This window comes from Leuciscus leuciscus (assembly GCF_965113295.1).
Source record: "Leuciscus leuciscus genome assembly, chromosome: 9".
Classification (NCBI taxonomy): Eukaryota; Metazoa; Chordata; class Actinopteri; order Cypriniformes; family Leuciscidae; genus Leuciscus; species Leuciscus leuciscus.
In genome coordinates, this window is record NC_138733.1 from 23,712,209 (window position 1) to 23,735,755 (window position 23,547).

The window sequence follows — 23,547 nt, forward strand, 5'->3', positions numbered from 1 at the left end:
ATTCTCTTTAATCATATATCTTAAACAAGTTTATTTCATTTATGAACAGCATATTACATTAAGTCTGCACGGTTATCCTGACAATGTTTACGCATTGGTTAATTATCTTGACCAAATCTCATCTTTGGCTATTTCTTTAACCTTTCCCGATTGGCCATATCACCATGAGAGCCCTTCACTCCAGCCTCTAACCCGTCCTTTGTATACGTCCTCTCATTAACACATTCAGCCTACAGGATGGATCTGCTAGTGTGAAAGGAAGTAACTGATTTCCCACATGCTCTTTGTGGTTTGGGGGTTTATGGTGGTGCCATAAAGACAGCAGGCTGTCTGGAAAACCTATATGTCTCCTAACAGGTGAGGAGGCGAGACAACAATTTAAGCCCTCAGTGGAATAAACACACAGATTAAGCTCCACATTCCAGCACACAGAGGAATTTGTCACATCAAACCAGGCGGAATGACTGGGATTAAACTATAAGGCTTGACAGAGCAATGACAATGTGCTGTGCCTTTATCTGTCATTATTGATTATCAGTCATTCATGACGGTGTGACTTTTATTTTATTATTATATTTTATGTATTTATTTATTTGAAGCATTACTTAAAACATATAATAATAAAAAAATCCAGGACGAAATATATATTTTTCATTTCAGTTTATTGAAAAAACATAAACAGAAGGAAAATTGACTTTAAAAAAAATCAGTACACTTTCTCAAAAGATATAGATAAAGACAATGAAACATGACATCAAACAAATTGGAGAATTTAGAAGACAGGCATCAGTGCAGGAGTCAAAAAATATTGATGGAAGTGAAATCAGAGAACCTACAATTGTGCTTGAGGAACACTTGCATAGGACTATACCTTTTCCCTTTAAACATTAAAGATAAGGCAAACCCTACACAGATCTCACATGCTCATAAAGAGGGCTTCTACAAGCACAATCATACCACAATACTACAGCTTAACATCAATGACACTACACTTAATGTAAGCATAGTGTCTGATTGAATAATGCACATTAACTAATTGATGTCAAACCTTTGTATACATTTGTAGGGTTCCAATTCCTCACCTAGGACTGCATTGCTCCTGATGTATATCACCAATCTCCTTAAAACAATGTTTTTGTACTGACAGGTTGACTTAGATTGTCTAAACACAGATAATCCATTGGAATGGGCTCATGAGGTAATAGTCACACCGTTAACAACAATAATACTATTTTAAAACCCCGTAAAATAGAATTCAAATAGCCTAAAAGTTACAATTCATCTCTCATTTTGTCACCCTTTGGCCGAACAAGCCTGCCAATAAAAAGGATGGAGTTGGTCTTGTTGTCTTTCACAAGGAAAATGAAGGGATGGTCGGCATAGAAGAGCTTGGGGTTCCTGATCTTCTCACTACCAAAAATACTGGTGTCAAATGGGTTTCCCTCTGTGTCCCACTCGAAGGCAGAGGCATGGAAGACATTGGCGAGGTAAAGATCTTTCTTGCCAGAAATGTTGGACAGGTCAGCTTTAGACTTGTCCACAGCCTCAGTGAGACCAAGTTCTCCCAGGTGTTTCTGCAAAGCAAGGAAAAAGAAGTTCATACATCATGCTTAAAATGTTAGTTGTGGTTTGCAACCAGCTATATAGCAAAAATTATTCACCTGAAGGTCGTGGCTGACTTCCATGCTAACTTTAGGCAGTGAGATGGCGACGGCTCTCTCCTCGAGCTTGCTGACCCAGGTGTCCAGCTGCTGGCGAGTGAGCAGTTTCTCCAGTCTCTCCAGAGGCTCCACGTGGTAGGGCATGATGAAAATCATGCTGGACTTCTTATGTGCCAAAGGCATGCTTACCACAAACAGCTTGTTTTGTGTGTCTTCATGGAAGCCGTAGATGCCTGCAAAAGGCCAAGTTAAATACTGTTGAGTTATTTTGCAGGTAGTAGATTTAGGGTAAGAGACCTTAAGATAATCTGCTGGTTTTACCTGTGCGATGCATCATTGGAACAGAGATCGTGTGAGAGCGGGAAACCAGGAAACCACGGTTATCAACCATCTTGTGGTGGAACTTCTCATCCCAGTGGGCTGTGGAAACAGAAACAAACATTAACATTTTTAGTCAGTACTGTGTTTTCTTGTTATTTTTGCCTGGATCTCTCTAAATATAATTTATTAAGTAATAATTATAATATAATTTTATGGACATTCCTGGAACTATCAGAGTAAATGTCCATTCCAACTTAAAAAAAATATTTTAAAAAAGCCAGGACGTTACAATTGGGGGCTAGTTCCAGATCTATAATTAACAATAATTTAATAATTAATTAAATTTGATGATATATGAAATAGACTATCCTGGAATTATTCAAATAAAAATCCATCCTAAGAAAATAACAAATGGGGCTTTTCCCAGGTCAATAATAAATATAATTGAATAATTAAATACATTCTTAAAACTATACAAATATCTATCTTAATTTTAAAGAGCCAACATAAATGCTTACGTTTAAAGAACATAGCATTGACGATCATAGCACCGTCTGTGTTTTTCACATCCTTGGTGATTTCTGGCAGCTTTCCAGCAGTGGACGTGGCAGCCCACTCATTGATGGAGTTGATGGCGCTTCTCTTATCACGGAAGTTGATCTTCGAGTGTTCGTAGTTGTAGTGCTTCTTGCTATTCTTGACGAAGTCCTCTGCGAAGCTGACAGAGCTGGGGCCGTACAGCCTGTTGCTGATCTTCCACGTGACGTTGCGGGCCTGGGGGTCGCTCACCTCACTCAGAAGCTCGGACAGGCCTGTATGCAGATGTTCGTCCTTCAGGGCGTCAGCCTTCAATAGGCTCTTCACTTGGGACGCAGTGGAGGATTTGCCTCCCATGGCTACCATGCCCAGAGAGGAGGCCACCACCACAGGAGAGATGAGGATGTTGTCAAGTCCCTTTTCTTTGGCGACGTTGTGGTAGAGATTGAAGGCAAGGTTTGCGCTGGTGTCTGCCATGGAGGTTGCATGGGTACTCAGCTTTTTGTCCTCACCGGACACGGCCACAGCCAAAAGGCATAGAGTAATGAGGTTGGACGCCCACATGCTTGCTGTATTTTTGGGTAGTAACGAAAGCCTAGAGGAGAAGAGGGGAGATCAGTGATACTGAGTGCAAATTCACCAATTCTTCACCAATGCTAATTTTAAAATGTCTATGTGTTTGTTTTAGGAACAAAAGGCTGCATAGTAAATAGTTTGTTCATGACTTTTATATCAGTTTGAAATAATTTTGTCTTTTAAGTTTTATATGTACCCTAAATTGGTAAACCTACAGAAATTATGCTTGTAGGCCATGAATTCTAGGTCAAGCGAGTTAAACAAAAGCAACGGCAATGACTAATCAGACAGGAATGCGTGGCTTAACATGAGCCTGCTTATTTGATAAAGTTCTGAAATGTGACAAATCACTTTTAATTAAATATCAGAACAGTTTACTGCATATAGAGATCACGTTGCATGTTGAAATTAAAACTATGCTTGAGGGTAAAGTTGGTTGTAAGATGTTATGTGTCCTTATTCACTATCAAGCACAAGATGTAAGTCAGCGTGGTTGATTATTCACATATTGTTTTCTTCTTTGTATGTTGCTTTTTATCATCTGTGATACCTTGATACGTTTTCATATTCATAGTTGTCAACGATTGCGATTTTCACTCTGAAAGACAAGAGGTGCATTTGGGTAATCTACACAAAAATATATGTATGTACATTGGTTATAGTGCAAAACAAAGTCACATGCAAAATCAGTGACTTGAACTCCTTGCTTCTCGTCCTAATTAAGGTTCGATTTGAAGCAGAAATTTGAGAAGTCTGCACTGCTGCCACTTCATGCACACAGAGAAAGAAAGACACGTAGACTCTTCTTATTGGTTAGAGGATCTTAGGGAGAAACTTTCAACCAATCAGAACTTCCACAGTAGACCCGCATGTGAATTGCACTGATTGAGTGATAACATAAAACCATTCCCAATGGAAAAAATTTGATCACTCTTTACAGTTTAGTGTAAAGAAAAAAAGAAAAACAACTGCACAAATTCACTAAGAAGAAACTAGACATAAAACAACTACTAATATTACACATCCTTTAACTGTGCATGCATATAAACTAGTTTTGACTTGTTTTGCGTAAGATGACAAAAGTAAAGAATTTTTTTTCCCTAAATCATTACCAACCTAGTTGATTATGGATTAAGTTGCATGTAAATACATTTTAAAAATGTAAAAGAAGAAAAAAAACAAAAAACTATATAAATATATAATAAGAGTAAAAAAAGTATTCTCTGACCCTGTGTGCAACAGCCTTTTTAGCATACAAAATAAAGCCATTGCAAATAAGTATTTGGAATGTATTTGCATTCCCCAATAATTACCTTGGACAGCTGTTTGGATGTGTTTCTCTTCTTTTCTTGGATGTGCTCCTCTTGTTTTCTCAGATGTGCTCCTCTTCTTTTCTCGGATGCTGCTTTGCTGCAGAGTGTTTGAAGCAGAGGCCTTTATAGTCCGGGAAAGAAACTTCTAGAAGCTGGAGCTGGGCTATTCAAATGAGGATGGCTGGCTTTCCTGGAGAAGTTGGGAGAGCCCTCCCTCTGGATCCAATGACCTCAACTCTGACATCCCACCACTGCATGGTCCTAAAGCCTTCTGAAATCGGCAAAAAAATGTAGCTAAACTCTGCAACTAAACAAGTCTCTTCTTTATTAAAACCTACAAAAAATCTTATATATTGGCATCAAGTGTGTAATGGAAGATGATAATGTGTTGCATTTTACCACTGAGCCCAGATTTGCTCTGCTGAGTTGGCAGTGTTTTGCAGAACAGAATGTGCATTTTATGCTAGAGTATAAAAGTTAAATAGACTGTTTGTCGAAAAAACTACACAAATAACTTAAATAACTTAATCTTTCCATCTTTGTCAACATTCCTTCTAGATTCTTCTGTCGGGGGATGCAGAGACACGCTCACATCCCCCCCCCCCCGAACACTGCCACGTCAAACCGTGAATTCTTTTTCAGGCCGTGGGTGTGGTGCAGGAATGGCTACTGTACATTTGAAACTAACTTTTATTATTTTACTGAGATTTTTCTGAATGTTGTGGTAATCAGTCTTTTTTACATTTTTTGTTTTGTTTAGCTTATTGGTTTGAGCTCTTTTGCTATCCTAATCACTTTTTCTTTATGCAACTTTTACATTTTTCGTTAAATGCATTTACAACACATTTACCTAATTTACCCACTTTATTACCTTTTTTCTGACCCCTAATGATACACACACACCCATGCTGCTGGGTTAAACCATAAATTCCCGAAAAGGCATACAGTCCACTTAAAAAAGCAGTTTTCTTTCTTTCTTTCTTTCTTTCTTTCTTTCTTTCTTTCTTTCTTTCTTTCTTTCTTTCTTTCTTTCTTTCTTTCTTTCTTTCTTTCTTTGTGTAAATGAGCAATCCATGCATTGAATGTGCATCAGAAATACATTAAAGATAAAAAAAAAGCTCGCAAATTGTCAAATTTTATTAGGTAAATTTTCAGTCTCACATGAAATCAGATGTCTTGCTTGCTACAGTAGCACAACACTTGCATGTTAGTTATCTGTTTAAAAGTAATATGCAAATGCTGAACCTCAGAAAATCTGCACAAAGCACTGCAGTCATTGAGTTATGGGCTGAACTGGGGGGCTGTGCCAAACATGTATGATGTAAGATGTGAGCTAAGTTTCTTCTCAAAAGCTGATGTAACTTATTGCAGCGTTGCACGTCTTTAACGTTTCTTATTAAATAAGTAGGTAAAGAGATTTCAGTAAGAGAAACAGATTTGTTTTGTTTTTTTTTGTGTCTTTTTTAAGAGGCACAATTGTTTTGTAAGTCAAAATTATTTCTTAAAGGCTGTTCACACAAAGCACGTAGCACGATAACTAACTATAATAACAAAGTCTAAGCTAATATAAAAGAATATAAAAAAATAGAGTCCACACCACAATAGGCTATAATGAAAACTTCACGGAGAAACGATAACGTTGAAATTACTTTTTGAACGATTTTTTTTTTTCAGCTGATTAATGGTAAAAACATTGACAGCCAATCAAAACCCACCCTGCTTTAAAGAGCTCGAGCATTTAAAGTGGCAGATGACGAACGTAGCGGCAAGCACGCGCTTAGAATAAACAGAACGATATCGTCCGCTGGTGTGCACGCTAATGTGTATTATCGTTAAAGTTATCTTTATATAGGCTAGTTATCGTTTATTGTATGAACGGGCTTTTATTCATATAGATCTTTCATCTTTGTATACCACTGTAACGTAAGATGTATGTCGTTGGAAAATAAAAGCAAAATGTAGGCAAACCTCCTCAGTAAGTAGCCCACACAGTTTGTGCGTTAGGTTAAGTGAGAGTTATTAAGTATGATTTTGGCTCTGTCATGACTAAATGGAACACAATCTTTGCCCAGACTGATGAGGAGTAATTCCCTTCATTGTCTGGGCCTTTAATGAACAGGCTCTTAGTCATCAAGGATAAGGAGTAATTGGCTGTGACCTTAGTCACTTTTACAAATTGAAGTCACAATGATTAGTTCTTAAGGTGTTAATCCCAAAATGTGGCTTGGTATGTTTTAGGTTTTGAGGTAATTATTCAGATAACCTTGCTTTTGAAATAGGAACAAAAAGTTCCATAACTCAAAACTTGTTTTTTCACCCTACACCATGTTGATCACTAGATGGCGTATGGCGATAAAAGAAAGCGGTTGAATAATACAGTGCTGGCTTTCTCAAATTCATGGGTAGTCTGTTCCTTTCCTTTTCCCTCATTAAATAAAATGAAATTGGTATTTGGGGTTTGGTATTTTAAAACTTTTGTTTAGCTACTGTCCTTTTATCAGACCTTTTTGACTCAAGATTCATAGAAAATAAAGATGCCTGCATGGTTATCCACAAGTACAACAGACAAATAGAGGAGTTTGGAGATTAATGAGTTGATTAGAGGATAGGTGTCCAGTTTATTTGAACAGGTCCTAAAATGACAGGGTAAGCAATTACCCTGCTGCAACCTAAACAACAGACTAGTTTTTAGTCTTGGTTCTTCACTTCCACTATTTAATGCATTATGTACTACTAACTTAGCTATTCATTTGAAAGCACAACTTGATTTAACAGTTTTAAAAATTTTCCACAGTTAGAAGATTTTTTTTTTTTTTTTTTTTTTAGGTTTTGGCACTTGCTATGTGAACACACACACACACACACACACACACACACACACACACACACACACACACACACACACACACACACACACACACACACACACACACACACACACACACACACACACACACACACACACACACACACACACACACACATGCTTTGGATTTTCTTGCAGTTTTAGAGTAAAACGTTTTTGAAAATCTATATTTCATATAAAAAATTTTAATTGTATTTTTGTGCATTTTTCATGACAATAAACATACAATTCTGTAACTTTTTTTAAGTTCACTTTTAAAAAAAAACTTTTTTTCACGTCAGCAATAATCTGCCAAGTGTCATCTTTGAAAAGAGATCAAACTTAAGTCTGTGCTCTAGAGCATTCAAGATTCATGCTCAAAAAATGAATAAATGGATTATAAATACAGTGTAAATATACCATAACAATACCTTAAAATAACCAAATATTAAATAAAAAACATTATAAAACTAAAATATAGTAGCCTACATTGATTTCATTGAAATACTTTTTTGACCAACATGCAAAGAGCAGAGGGTTAAATGCCTTTTAAATAAAAATTAAGTAAGAATATAAAAAAGATAATGAAATAATTAGAAATAAGTGTACACAAGAATTATATAAAGGAGTATTACGATTACACTATTTTAAGGTGTCATTGTTAAAGTGTAATTATATATTTAAGTACTGAGTAATATTTATTAACTACATGTACTTATAGGGTTAGGGTAGGATTAGGGTTTGGTTGAGGGTTAGTTGCATGTAATTATGCATAATTTACTCTTATCACTATAGTAACTACATATAACATATGTAACAAGGACACTGTAAAATAAAATGTTACCGGTATTACATTAAAAGCCTTTGTTTGAACAAAACAGAATAAGGACTTTCTGTAATAATTCACTCCAGCACTTGAGTTCCTTCCTCTATATTGGTCAAATTCTTTTTTAAACTATGCAAATAATGTTTTTTTCTTTGACAGTTTACGATTAATAAAGTAATTTACAAATGAATGATAAATACACTAAATAGAACATAACAAAATGTTGTATTTTTAGCTCATGGCATTGCATTGAAAATTTGACTCCTTCAACTGGACAGTAGGGAGCACAATAAGACAGAGCAGCATTTGGCCCCGCCCTCAGCGCATAGGCCCCGCCCATAAGCTAGCGGCAGGACTGCTCTGTGCTGTCTTCACTGTCTCCCAGAAGCACGAGCGCAGGTACACACAAAGACCGCCCGGAGCCCGAAAACAAACAGCATGCCCTCTTGCCCCTTTTAGTTCAGACACTTTTTTGTGTTTTTCAAATTGCTTCTCGTGTCTGCCGTTGCACTCGCACTTTTAATTTACGTTAGTCTCACATTCTTTTAATATCCTTCGATTGAGTTGCTGTGTCAGTTGTTGGCTACCTGTCCCGTTAGGTGTTGAAGGAAGGACGGAAGGAAGGAACGCACACAGGAAACGTTCCTCCAGAGTTCACCAGCTAAAAAACTACAGGGCAAACGCGTCGAGATAAGGTAAGAAACTCGCTATAAACGTGTTTTTCTTATTTTCATTTTATCATCCGCACTTTAAATGATTTGTTTAATCGCTGACCACCATTAAATGGTGGAAAAAAAACTGTTTAGCCCTACATGTATTGTGTTAAATTAATGCAAGGCTATTCGTGTAATGCAATATTTAATGTAATATTAAAATTAAAAGGCAATCAGGTGTTAGGACGCAGATGGTATACAATGTTGACAGGGTGCGGTGGGGGAGTCTTAACAATCCCCACCAATGGAGGTCAAAACAAAAAGTTGAGTGGGTTGATCTTGAAAGTATGTATACATTTTAAACATATATATATGTTGGACTTTCAAATATTTCAGTAACCACAAAAGTTAGATTACAAGCTCTTTAACCGAAATCGCGTTGTAGCCATAGCAACAGTATGGCGTTCTCGCACTTATCCAAGTGGTGCTCACTGCAGAGCCAGATGACGTCCAGCTTTCCCTCTCTGAACGTCATTGGTTAAGCTTGACCTAGGCTGCATCCGAAATGCCATACTTTCCTTCTATATAGTAGGTGAAAAACAGTATGTGACTAAATAAGTTTTTCTGAATTCACAGTACTCATTAAAGAGTTGGCAAATGTACCCGGATGACCTACTACTTCTGATGAGATTCTGAAGTGTACATAACGGCAGAGGATTTGTAAACAGCAGTGAAGTGAAGCCACTGACACTGTTAGGTCACATGATAATGACAACATGACGAATGTAGCACATCCAGATTACATGCCTACTACAGACTCATACGATATATAACATTCTTTTTTAGCGGTCGTGAAGTACATTTTTCAAAATAAGTAACTATTCGAGAGTATGCGATTCACATACTTCCATAGTAGGCCAAAAACAGTATGTGAAAAAATGAGTTTGTCTGAAATCACAGTATTCATAATGAGTAGGCAAAAAAAAAAGTTTACCGGCTGACCTACTACTTTGGCGAGGTTCTGAAGTGCGCACACTTTACTATCAGGTCACATGATAATGACAGCATGGCGAATGTAGCATGCCTGGATTACATCCATATTACACATTCATACTATAGAACATTTTAGCGGTTGTGAAGTAATTGCTTGTTCAAAATAAGTATCTTCTCAAGAGACTATGTGATTTCGGACGCAGCCTTAGTTCAGTTTCACCTATCTAATGGATCTAATGGGTGGAGGGAGACAGTTATGGGTAGGGTTATGGTGTGGTTTGACCTTCTAGCTCCACCCATTACACCCAAATTACTTCGTTAGGAACATCATCAGATAAAACATGAGGTGCGTTACAATTTGCATACTTACACACTATTCTATGACGTTTTTTAGTATAAATAGTGCGAGTTCACACCACTGATCTATATAGAGAATCAGTACATAGGATATACATAGTACATCACACATAGTACAATGGATATACATAGTGCATAAGTTCTGTGTATAGTGTGTCATTTGGGACGCAACTATAAACCTTGTCCTGTTAATTTAGATTTACATATTGCAAATATGTTACCACAACTTGAGTGTTTTGTTTTGAATGCTGTTAAGATCGATGTTTACATTTAAGTTTAGCACAAGGAACACCAAAAGACATTTTATGTCGCATAAAGATCAAAGGATTGTTCTGTAAACAAACTGTAATGTTTGGAATTCCCCATGCTTGGCACGCAGATACGTCGTTTCTGTTGACGCCAGGTGACACGATCGCGTCTGGTTCCCCCCTCAACATTCATTTGTTATTCCTGGAGCAACATTCATGTTTACTCGTAATTTTAAGCTCTTGAATCTCCTCAAATTTGAGCTTGTTTTGAATATCCAAAAGAGTGGTGACAGCTTACTCTGTTTTGGCCATTCACTTTCATTATTTTACACTATAGATTGTCAGAAAATATGACAAAATTCTCATAAACATTGAAATATTCTTACGCATGTAAAGTCAACACACTCAGTCATTAATAGGAATGTTGCCAGGAACATGTTTTAATCAGGTGAATCACTTTAGGTACTTTAGATCATCTAATCTGTACAATCATAACCTATATCTCTATGTCACTGGTTGTTAATCTTGCTCCGTGTAATCTTGTAATCTGTATCTTAATTGTTGTCCCTTGATTTGACCGATATAAATGCAGCTTTAAAAGTTTATTCTGACTGAGTCACATTTGTACGTTTTAAAGAAAGTTATTTATTTTGGAATAATAGTAGCATGAAGACTTTTAGATTTTAAATTCCATTTGATTGACACATCTAAAATGCCATTAGAAACAAAACCAGACCAAAAGCTGTAATTAAACCCATTGCTGTTGTATCTTGCGACATACACTTGACTTTTATATTAGCGTTAGTTTGCGCAGAATAAAGATCTCTTCAAACATCAGTTAGCTGAGTAAAAACACCACTGCCGCCCATCTCTAAGGAAACAGTCTTCATTTATCTAGCATGACAGGTTTAACATTGAATTATCCCTCCTTATCGTAAGTGAGCCGGGTGATGCTGTGAGATGACCTATTATTATTGTCAGTCCTGTGGGAGCTGAGCCATGTGCTGTCTTTGATTAGTTCACACCCCCCTCCCACATGTCAAGGAATAATGGACGAGACACTCAAAGCACAGCGTTGCATCATTAGTGGACCAAAGGACATCTACCCTCTTAAGAAACCGCATCTGATGAGGTGTGTTTTGGGGGTCTTAAAAGGTGCAATAGGAGATTCTCCACAGAATTTTCTTTGTTATGCTGGTTGAAAATCTCCTTATATTCTGATAGCAAACACTATGTTAAGCGGTCTAAATATATTTTTATAAATGTATATCGTCTATGGAAGGCGTAGGACCATAAAGTGTTTGGTCTGAAGGAAATGAAAGCACATGTGTTCTCTGTAAGTCAACGTGTGTTTGCATATCACTGCACAGCCTGTTCACGCAGACATCATACATAATCACCGTGTTCACGTACGCTGTGTAGACAGAGCAAGAATGGCAGACAAACAGTTGTTTATGTTCGTTATTGTGGTATAACTGTTACTCACTTTACTGTAAAGTTTTCTCACCGGTGGTGAATGACACATGATATAATCCAATAACGCTGTCCCTGTTCGTCTCGCTTCTAGTCTGTGCGTTCTAGTCATGGGTCGGTCATGAACTATTCGTTAATTTTGAACGAATATGACTCGGGACTACCGAGTTGTCTCATAGAGTGATTCGTTCATTTTGTGTTGACCGCTCATGCGCAACATCCAATAGGTTCTGTACTGGAAACAGAAATTATTAGTTCATCTTAGGGATGTCAATTTTCACAAATTCCCATGATCGATCGTCGTTTAAATTAACGATCAATTAATCGATTAATCGTTAGCCTTAATACTGCGATATGCGTCTACTGCAGTGGCTATGACAGCATGACAGGGTCTGCAAATGCTGCTCAAAACGCTATGTTCCTCACCAAATCAATTAGAATGGTTTTAAATATAAATAAAGGGCTAGTAGGATTGTAAAATGTTTCGATGTGATTGATAATTAAATTAATTATTTAATAATCAAATATAACTACTAATACAACGTGTCACCAACGCCGCCTCATATGCGCTTAGAATGTGTGACTGTTGTGGACGCGCTCTTCCTGGAACAACTGCACGCGCTGAATGAATCTGCTACCGTTAAACTGGAGCACTTTGCTAGCACGTTATTTATCTAAAAGAAACGCATCCTATATGAGATTAATCAGATATATTCAAAATAAACATGATATTACAAATTATATCTGCACAAAATGACGCGAATTCATGCACAAGTGAACTTGAACTAAGTTACGTGCCATTCATTCAGAACTACTCATGTTGTGGACGCGCTCTTCCTGGAGCAACGCGACACGGTAACTAAACCCAAATAATTCACAATGTTTTATTACAATATTGTAATCTTTATAATGTTATGTAATATTACAGTCCCAATAGTCATTATTAGTCGTGCACTGCCGTTTGAGCTGCGCGCGCTGAAGCTGACGCTTTACTACAGAGTTAATTCTTAACCAAATGCATCCAATATGAGATAAATCAGATATAGATAGGCCTACAGACAATAAACAGTATTACAACTTACATTTGCACAAAACAAAAGGCTGCGAATGCACACGCAAACTTATAGTCATGATGAAGGTGTAAAATGGTCCCAAACATAACTCCGGCGCGCTGGCTTTACATGTTTCGCGGTTGAGCAGCGCGCACGCGCATGAAGACCTGCTTAATCGATGATCGATAAGTTGTATCGATTAAATGTATTATCGACAATTAATCGATCGTCGATTAATCGTTGACATCCCTACTCTCGAGTCTTCGGGTACGGGTCCGAGTCTTTTGTTCTTCCTGTTAGTCCCATAGATGCTATGCTGTCAGTACCGGAAAGAGAAATGATTAGTTCACCTCTCGAGTCTTCGGGTCTGATTCTTCTGATTCTTTCGTTCTTCTGTCATGTGATGAACGAATGACTCGAATCTGAAGACTCAAAAGATGAACTAATCAATTCTGTATCCGGTACCAACTGCATAGCTCAGCTTCTGTGGCTGTCACGTGATGAACGAATGACTCGAACCCAAAGTCGATAGACTCGAAACGTGAACTATAATAAATTCTGTATCCGGTACTACAGACTGCATAGCTCATTTAATGAGGATGTTGCGGGATGAATGAACGACTCAGATCGGGAGGTGAGGTAAACTAACAGACTGCATAGCCTGAAGACCAAGATAAATTAATTAATTGTTTCTGTTTCTCATAATTTGGCCTTTTCCTTGCATTGCAATTTTTTCCTTATTCTAAATGGGATCAACATTTTATGTGTTTGGGGAATTCGGCTAACATGTAACATTTTAAATACATTCTGCTGAAATGAACAAAATGACTCGAAAAAAGATTAGTTCATTTTGATGAACGAGATTCAAAGATCCAAGTCAGTAAAATGATCCGAACTTCCCACTACTAGCGTGTTCATGTGTTTTGGAAGAGGCGTGGCTTTGGATGGCGATTTGCAGGGCGGGCGGGATCATATGCTTTCAATGCTAGCAGGCTAAAGTTAGCATTTCCCAGATCACCTATTGCACCTTTAATATTCATTGTGGTTGATGGTGGATGATTTTTAACTTGGTACTTACAGCAGAAATCTGTGGTTAGTTTAAATCGGTTGTGAGCCCTCTCTTACGTTTTGTCTTTGGTGCACTGAAAAGTTGCATTGGGATAAGATGGAGTAAGATAGAGGATCAGCTCTTGCCCCCCTCACACTAACTTTTTTTTTTATTGAAGTGATATGTAGTGATGACCTTAGCTTGCCAAATTTAGTTAATTTTGGAGCACAGGTTAGGCAAAGCAGAGGTGTAGTATTTGATGATTAAGTATAGCCTGTATCATATCATCAGCGAACAAATTGAAGCTTACTGCTACACATAGTTTTCACGTGACGTCAAACCTGGAGGGCAAAACAAGGCTCATTTCCTCCGCTGCCCTCTAGTTATTTTTACCAGCTAATGTACTAAGCTTTTACCAACTAATGTACTAAGATGGTGCTATTAAAGGGCAAATTCAGTATACACCTTATTAATGATGCATACTGTGTATTGCAGCAAGCAGCAATGCCCAGAATATGAATGCATCTCATTAAATTTCATGTTAAGCATTTTCCCTTTGAAAACCATCAAGAAAATGCTAAATATGGCTTATTTCATTTAGACAGTTTTGGTGACATACTATGTACCAGCAAGTAGATGAATCCAGAATCTAAACGCAGTGTGCAACGTTTCACATTAAGCATTTTCCCACAGAAAACATTAAAGAAACCACTTAACATCTCAACTAAACAAACTATGCTTAAAATTAAGAATCCTCTCTCTTTTTAAATTTTTTTTTTCAGTAAGACACTTGGATTTGCTTCACAGTTTGTTTCATCGTAACTTCAATTGTTTTATAATGTGTAGCAGAATACTGCTGCGGTGCGGTATATTGATTGCAACACAGTTGCCCAAAACTTGTAGTTTGTTCACATATCTTTGTTTTTCTACTATTGAGTGGTGATCAAAAAATTTGCTGCTTGAAACAAATGGAAAAATGAACAGGCTTGTGCTGTAATTAAGGGATGTTTTGCCCTCCAGTTCTCCGCGGCAGTCACATGACTGATACTATGAATTGGCCACGTATCCCATGTTGCCATTTCAGACAGATGGCACCTGTGTTTACTGCCTCTGAGATTTCATATGGCACCGGAAGGGTTAAGGATTTGATGGCCTTCGTTTCTGCCAGAACAATGTTCCTACTGTTTCCGCATGCCTCGAATGCCTTTGTCAGGTGCTGGTTTTCCAGGGAAACGTTTCAGCACCTACTGTATGATTAAGGTCTGATCCAGAATTACTTTTTTTCTCACACTGGACTTAATCTCCAGGGGTTTTTGCAAACTGCTCCATTAGGCCATTCTTGTGCTTTCTGCATTAGCATTTTGGAGGGCAGCGGGTTCAGCTGAATGGAGAACGTGCCAAGCTCAGCATCCCTCTATTTAGAGTGAGTGAAGCCATCTGAACACAGTATGTTTATGCTGGTTTGTTGTTCGTTTTGATCTGTCCTTCGTGTGTAGGAAGTGTTAAGTCCTTCATTTTGTTTCACTCTTTTAAGATATTTTATTCGAAAACATTTTTATGGCAAAGACCGCTTTTTATAGAAGGTTGGGCCACTGTTTTTGTATTTGATTTAATTTGCATTGAGAATTGCTTTAGGGATAAAACGATAAATATCCTGTTTGAATTCCATGTTTTGATATTCGACACTAATATACCCTGTTTAGAGTTAGAGTTTGCCAATATGCCAAAAAAACATGCCAGATTTTTGCTGGCAGTCTGAACAAATCCTTAAAAGGCTTTCAAAACACAACTGGAGAAAGCTTGACACAAGAGTAAATTCTAACCAAATATGGTTGATTGCAGGCAGTCAATTAGTTGGCTAAGGAGGAATGATTACTTAAAGAGCACCACTAAGCGGTGTTATGTCTTTAGCTCCATTACCACTCTCCTGAATAAATGATGGGGCATTAAATTAACCACATTTGATCTTTCAAAAATGGCGCCGTTCCACATTAGCACAATGATGTATGGGTTAGAATTGATGCCCTGTCATCTTTAAGCTTTCTGCTTGTAATTAAAACTATATTGTCTCTGATGTGCATAGACAAGCTTGGGTTAAAGATGTCAGAGAAAGAGAGAGAGAGATTTATTTTGTCAATTGTTGTATGCACTCTGTTGCAGTTCCAAAACCCGAGGCGAAAAATTCTAATTATAAATGAATCCTGTTTATATTTCATTCAGTACTGAAAAATCTATAAAATAGTTTTTAAAGTGCAATTTATTCCTGTGATAGTAAAGTTGAATTTTCAGCAGCCATTTCTCTAGTCCTCAGTCACATGATCCTTCAGAAATTATTCTGTTTTGCTGCTTAAGAAACATTTCTTATTATCAATGTTAAGAACAGCATTTCATTTATATTGAAATCTTTTGTAACATTATGAATGTCTTTAATGTCACTTTTGAGCAATTTAATGCATTCTTAAGGCTCCGATATACTTAAAGCGAAATCAAAGAACGAACTGATATGACGTCATTTTGAACAAAATCAGGCCAAAATGAAGTCCGGTTTGTGTTCGATTCAGGAGTCCGAAATGGCTTGCCAAAGCAAACTTACTGGAAAAGTCCACTCTGGCTGGTAAACACCTTCAAACTCCCATTGGTCCGTGGTGATTACGTAATTGGTAGGTGTGCGCTGAGGCTCCACCTTCTTTCACATAGAACTCTTATCTGGTTTATTTCTTCTGTTGAGTCCGTCGATGTCAGACGGCCGCTGGTAAAAACACGAACACACTGGAGAGTTGCTTTAATGAAGTTGTACTTCTGATGAAATGAGACACTGACAGTCTGACACTGTTTTTCATGTTTAATACTGTAAAGCTGCATGCATTTAAGCAATCTATTGTATAAAGTGCTCTATAAATAAACGAGACATGAATTTACTGAGTGCTGAATTGCAGAGCCGGTGCAAACATATCCACGTTGCTATGATCAGATGCTATTCTTATGCTTTAAAAAAAATGCTTGCTGTATTCTAATTTTTGTTGTGTTTATTTTGTTATTGAGAGGAAAGAGTGCAGCACAGATTTACATATTCATCTCAGCAGTGTGGGTGGCGTCGGGATGTTCGCTTACAGTACATCGCTGCTCACGTATTTCAAACTTCTTTTTACACTTAAGTGAAGAACGAAAAAGAACTTCGCCGTGAGTATGTCGGGGAGTAATTGGAAACTTTTGAGTTTTGGCAGTGGAAATGTATTATTTTACCTAATATTTGTGTGCATTGTATGCTTGTTAGAGTATCATTCCATTATCTTAGCAACAGGGTAACATAACTCAATTTAAATCAATTGCAAGTTGAGTCTCCTCTAATTTTTGAGCAAATGTGTTATTGGCAATTGTTGTGTGTTGCAGGTCAGTTAGGATTTTGCCTTTTGTTCCTCTACTGTCTCACTTTTCTGCCCCCAAATGGCACCACCTGCTGCTTTTAATTAGTGCCAGTGAGTAACAAAAATATCCTGAGTACACAGACTCAGCCCAGCTCTCATCTGTGGCATTTTAAATCATAGACTGTCTCCAGTCAGGGAGGAAGGAGGCGTCTGTAACACTATATTGCGACCCTTATAATTACACTGATGGGCATTTAGCACTGTCGGTAGTTAGTCTGTGAAAAGTGCTTTATGTCACTTGTCACAACTTCTAAATAATGCCTTAAAATATACCCTTTTAATTTTAATTTTGCTTTCTGAAGGGTTAGGGTTAGTTGGGTTAGTTAGGGTCAGATAAATTAGTTGGATTCATAATGGCTAGTAATTGCCTGTTTTTTTGTTGTTTTTTTTCATTTATTATGACATTTTAATTAGGGTTTTTTTAAATGAAAAGTCACTGTGTCCTGATAGTGAATGTTTCTTCTAAATAGACGTCAAGTGGAAAAATGACAGCATCTAACATCCGTGTCCAAGACAACAGCAGCTTATACAATAGAGGAAGGGAACTATATTTAACTCGAATCTATTACAGTGTCTTCGGTCAATCAGAACAAGGTCTTCCTAGATGCTCATTGCTCAACGTTCTGCTGACTGGGTAGTTTTTTTTTTTTTTTTTTTCTGAAGATGTCCTCTCCTCGTCCTGGGAGACATGACGAAAACTGTTTGCTTGAACTCTCCTTCCAAGAGGACAGAGTTCTCAGTGAATGAGAAATGAATAAGGAAACTCATCGGACATGTGACCTAGTTCATACACCCTCACCAATTCTTGAGCGTTTTATCATGATTATTATAGGCTAGCTGTCTTGGTATGACAGTCTATTAGTCATTTACTAGTAGGAAATGAGGGACTTGCTTATTTGTTTTTGATTGCCTTGTGTCCCTAAACTAGCCTTTGATTAATTTAGATGGCAGAGACTGATTTAAAAAAACTGCTGATTTAATTAGCTTTTTCCACTTTTAAAATACATTGTTAAACTCTCATATAAGGAATAAATGGATATGTCGTGTAAGGGATCAGGTACAGTCAGATGGTTTATCTTGTTTATCTTATTTGCACTTGATTAGCTTAAAGTTTGTATGAAACGGAAGTTGTTATAGTCTTTCCCTCTTTCGACTTACTGCCGGCTTTCCACCGAAATGACCAAGAACAATTTGTCCCAGGAATTTTTTTTTTAACAGATTTTTAAAAATGGTGGTTAAAATTAAATGCTGCGTGGAGTCAACCAATCAAAATGCGACATGAACCCAACCAATCAGCATCTTCAGTGCCTAAGTCCCACCCCCGAAAGTTCCTGAACTTTCTGAGGGGGACAATTTTGGTTTACTATTGCTGTGATCTCATGTGAGTGACAGGTTTTCCTCCCATAGTCCATTGCAACATATAAAATAATCTGTTGGCTTAGCTACTAAAAAATAGAGACATTGCAGAATGATACATTAAAGTGGCATGGGTATGTATGTTGCCAACGGACAATGGTGTAATATACAGTTTAACTGTAATTATTAAAAATATTTGACACTTTGTTCCACATTTGAATAATAGGAATAAAGTATTCCAAAGATCTGTGTAATTAATATAAAAAAACATATTTAATAGGGAATCAGACAGTTTATTTATTTGCTTAAGTCCCATTTTTGTGCAAAGACAGTCAATAAATAAAACATAGATTTATACCTAGACTAGAATTTTGCATAATAAATAAGCATGTCAAAAATAAAGCATTTGATTTGGAATGTGCCATAGCTTCATGCTTACCCCTATTTTACAGTACTCACAAATTACATTGGACCTCACCATATGACATTATGACAGAGAGGTCCGTTGTTTTCTCGACAGTATGAAGAATTATGGTCTCTCCTCTGTTTCATGCAATCTGATTGTGGTCACATTAATGTTTTCTGCCAGTGTAGATTGCAATCCCCATGCATTCTCTTCGGGTTCATTTCATATCTTGACTTGAGGTAATGACTTGAGGATTTATGTGTCATTTGTGTCACTTAAATAGTGGTACAATGTTTCACAAGCAACATATTTTGCTGTCACATAAACATTTTCCATTGCAATATTTGTGTCATGAGCTGCCCTAAAAGATTATAAAACACTGCATTAATAATGTTGTGCTATGTTGGCATTTTGGACCCTCTGAATGAACAGATTTCCACATCAGAATTTTGCCATGCTCATTAGAATTCTGAGCGAGCTGTGGACTGCAAAGTTGGCACGTCTTTCTTCACAACAGAATTCTTCAACAAAAAGATTGATGTATGGAATCAATCAAACACGGACCTTTTTGTCAATTTCTGTCACCAAGAATAAGCCTAATTGGACTTGAGCGGTTTTTCCATAAATAATATAGCATCCAAGAATATTTTCAAAAAAGCTCTTGCGGCCAGTGCACGTTGCTGTGAAAGTACCCATAAATTCATAAAATGTATTCATAAAATTACTCCGAAAGATTATTTCGTTTTTATGTTGTCGAATATGGTTTTATGCCTTATGAATTTAGGCCATTTCAAAAGCCATTCTCGCATGGAGTTGAGGACCAGCGTGTCTCAGAACTCATTTGACACTGTAATAATGACACTGTTATACACTGTTTATGCAGACATCGGTGAAAAACTAAATAATATAGAGGTCTTGATTAAAGCATTCATTGGCATTAGGGGTCGTTCACACAGAACACATTTTCCATTCGACTGTGCAACTTTTCCATTGTTTTTCTACCAAAAGGCAGATGACATGAAAGCAACACTTATTTTGTTCACCATTTCCTTAATTCACAAAAGATATGCCCCACGTTGGGCATCAGATATGCTGGTTGTTGAATTTTTAATGTGTTACACAATATGCAGGTTTAATGTCCTGGATATTCTTGATTTATCTCACTGTTTTTTTTAAAAGGGTCATCGGATGCCCATTTTCCACAAGTTGGTATGATTCTTTAGGGTCTTCATGTAAAGTTTGTAACATATTTTGAACACATTTTGGTTAAAATTGGAAATATGCTAATACAGGAAATATGCTAATACGGGACAGTCCGTCAGTGGTCGGGGGGCGGAGCATGAGCAATATGACATCATATTGCTCAGAAAATCCAAACGGCTTGATTATTGAGAGTGTTTAGACTTTTGAGGATTAAAAAAAAAGGAGTGAATGTATTTCTTTCATTGTATGGTGGTTCGGTCCACACGCTACAAAGACACCATATAAAAGTTAATTTTTCATCCGATGACCCCTTCAAATAAAAATCTTGTGAAGTTGCAAAACTCTTGGTCTTATTATGTTTGGAGATTATACTATACTGGATGAATTTCAATCTCTTGAGGGAAGCTTTATCTACTAGTTCTTGTGAAATAAGGTTGGTATAAAAGTTAAATCCAAATACAACTTTTTGATAGGCAAACGTAGTGTACATTGCACAACCACTAAAGGTGTATGCATCCTTTTCAGTTTGTTCAATAGGCTCAGTTTCTCAAACAATATTCTAAGAAACAACCTCCACCACCCCAAATATTATTTCACCTCCAGCCGCACCAACTCTGCTGGTCATCCGCCGCTCAGACCCTGTCTGTGTTTATTTAGGTGTGCTGTGGAAGAAGTCAAGTCCGAACTGTTTGTGGTCTTTGTAAATTCCAGCCTGAAGTGTTTTAAAAATGGCCATCTGATCTGTGAGGTCACATTCACTCCCTCGTTGTAAGGGAGTATTTTAACTCGGGCTTTGCGCAAGGTATTTGGCAGTTTTGAGCAAACAGATGGTTACTGGAATATCTTTTAGTTGTTATAGAGAGGGCGAGTAGGGGGCGGGCTGCTGACACAGCATTGGAACGCTTCCATTTCGGAGGGAGTCAGACATAAACAACCTGCTAATATGAGTCAGGCCATGGCAGAGCCTGTATCATCTTAATCACCACCCCTCCATTTAGTAAAAACAACATGATTTAGACTAGTTAGATGCCAGGCTAGTGTAACGTTTTTTTTGTTACTGTTTTCAAACTGAATCCTCTTGTTAATTAGTATTATTTTCTGTGGTAACAGTAAGACACAAAGGGTGTCTGTGAATAGTTTTTATTTCCTTTAAGCACCGGTTACTCTGAACATCTGATCTGGAACAAATTGCTCCTTAAAGAATAATAATTTACCTGATACACATGAAGAGAAGCTTAAGAAAGCAATTTGTCTCCTCCTGTGGAAAATGCAACACCTTTGTCCTTTAAATCGATCAGATTTGACATCTTACGCCTGAATAAAAATGAAATACCTGCAACCTTTCCCTTAGGAAAAGGGGTGATTGTTATCATTTTCTTCAATTGTCTCTTCACTTGTCGAGGGCCGATGGTAGTCATTTGTAGCGCATCAGTTTGAGGAGCCCTTGATTGTCTGCGGTTACTTTAAATGTCTCACCAAATTGACCGTGGTACAGTGTCATCTTAAAAATGACTCATGGCTTGATTAGTTTGTCACTAGGCTGTAAACCATTTTAACCTGCTTATCTTTTTCTCAGTGTGACCAGTACTGTAAGTATATAGTAAACCTGTTTAAGATATTAATAGTAGATTGACTCACAGCGGACATTTCTGCCTAAAGGTGCAGTCAAATTGACCGTTGTTCGGCGACTTTCCCAGGCAAAATCCAGGCATTTTAATATGATTGGGAAATTTGAATCAGGGTGAAAAAGGTCCATGCAGACTTTCCAACGGGTTCATGGTCATGGATTTGCCACACAGACCAACAAAAATCTGCTTGAAAGTGACTTTTCTGTGAGCTGTGCTTCATGCATCACTAAACTATTGACAATAAACAATGGACCTTTTTTGCCCACAAACTTTTGCCAAAATTTCACTAATGTGACTGCACCTTAAGGCTCTTGAGACTGTCAATGATACTGGCTCTTTTTGCCGTGGGAGGTTCCTTCTAACTCAACCTTTCCCTTCTAACTCTAATCTGAGATTCAAACTGCTGAACCGTTTCCCTTAATGGAGGCTGTTTTCTGGCTATAGGAAATGAAGCAGCAAAAAAGGAGAATATTGTTCCTAAACTCTCTCACCCATGTCAGAACCCTAAAAGTATGGCGCCAGAGTCAACTAGAGCTTTCAGTGTTGAACAACAACGATTGCCCGATGTAAAAGTTTCACATAGTTTCACTCTTGCCTTATTTGGGTGTATGTTTATGTATTGCACAAGTAAACATTTGCTGGTGTGAATTCTGTTGATTTCATCATGTCATTATGCTAAAATTATTTAGCTGGCGGATGCAGAGGAAATTTTATAAAAAATACAAGAATGACAGTCTTGATAATATCAGTCAGAGAGCAAATCTAAACATCAGTGTTTATTAAGTTTTTATTTTTGCCACAATATAGATATGAATAAATATTGACAATATTTTTCCACATATATACACACATAATTATTATTATATAATTATAATATATATAATATAATTATTAATATATATATATATATATATATATATATATATATATATATATATATATATATATATATATATGAGGATTACGAGAAAGCTGAGTGTGTGACTTTGTCCCTTACTCAGACATTTTATGCTGACATCATTAGTGCTGCTGGGGTGACATCATAGCATATAGATACCGTATTTCCAGAATCAGGGTCAGGTGTTTTTTGTGTGTTTTTATTTTATTTTATTTTTATCATCTTAAACGTACTGTGTCTTCTATTCCAAAGCATAGAATGTGACTTATCTGTTTTTTTTTCCCTCTCAACAATGCAATTTTTACCTTGTACGACTTCCGGGAAATACGATAGACATCATAGAGGAAATACACAATTCCACTGACAATGTCTAAAAGTGAATCATTAGTTCTTCTCAAGTGCTTACCTTCTCCCTTCCACCTGATAATTAAGTGAACTGGTGACCAGGCAGAAAGTTGATATATTTAAAGAGACAGCAGAGTTTTGCGCTGCTTCACCGTGGTCTTGTGTAATAGCATGTTTTCTATCTCTCTGAGGGATCTGTTGAGACACGGAACTGCTGACGGCTGCATTTCATCTCCAGTTCCTGACAACAGTGACTAATCCTAATTATTTTAACCTCCATGCTTATTTATTGAGCCATCTAATTTCTGGGTGATATTAACAAATAAATACATGATGATTTAGTTTATTAAATGGTTCATTCTAGATGTATCCTGGCACAAAAA

The 23,547-nt window shown here is 37.1% G+C and overlaps 2 protein-coding genes across 5 annotated transcripts in view; one reads left to right on the plus strand and one right to left on the minus strand.

Annotated features, from left to right (window-relative positions):
- Positions 1 to 645: 645 nt before the first annotated feature.
- serpinh1b (serpin peptidase inhibitor, clade H (heat shock protein 47), member 1b) lies at positions 646 to 4,576 on the minus strand. 3 transcript variants are annotated; one of them, XM_082180785.1, is made up of 6 exons: positions 4,409 to 4,575; positions 3,646 to 3,693; positions 2,501 to 3,114; positions 1,983 to 2,081; positions 1,662 to 1,894; positions 646 to 1,574 (listed from the first exon to the last, which is right to left on the minus strand). In XM_082180785.1, exons 3-6 carry the CDS (start codon positions 3,081 to 3,083, stop codon positions 1,272 to 1,274), a joined length of 1,218 nt encoding a protein of 405 aa, XP_082036911.1. In that variant the 5' UTR covers positions 3,084 to 3,114; positions 3,646 to 3,693; positions 4,409 to 4,575; the 3' UTR covers positions 646 to 1,271. The 3 variants fall into 3 exon arrangements, with proteins under 3 accessions (XP_082036911.1, XP_082036912.1, XP_082036910.1); XM_082180786.1 differs by having other exon boundaries at positions 2,501 to 3,693; positions 4,409 to 4,576; XM_082180784.1 differs by lacking the exon at positions 4,409 to 4,575 and having other exon boundaries at positions 3,646 to 4,375.
- A 3,878-nt stretch (positions 4,577 to 8,454) lies between these two features.
- gdpd5b (glycerophosphodiester phosphodiesterase domain containing 5b) overlaps positions 8,455 to 23,547 on the plus strand; it is a 48,690-nt gene continuing 33,597 nt past the window's right edge. For both annotated transcript variants that reach the window (XR_014208647.1, XM_082179720.1), the window contains exon 1: positions 8,455 to 8,774. The gene's annotated coding sequence lies outside the window, so the exon portion shown is untranslated. The remainder of the gene's footprint in view (positions 8,775 to 23,547) is intronic.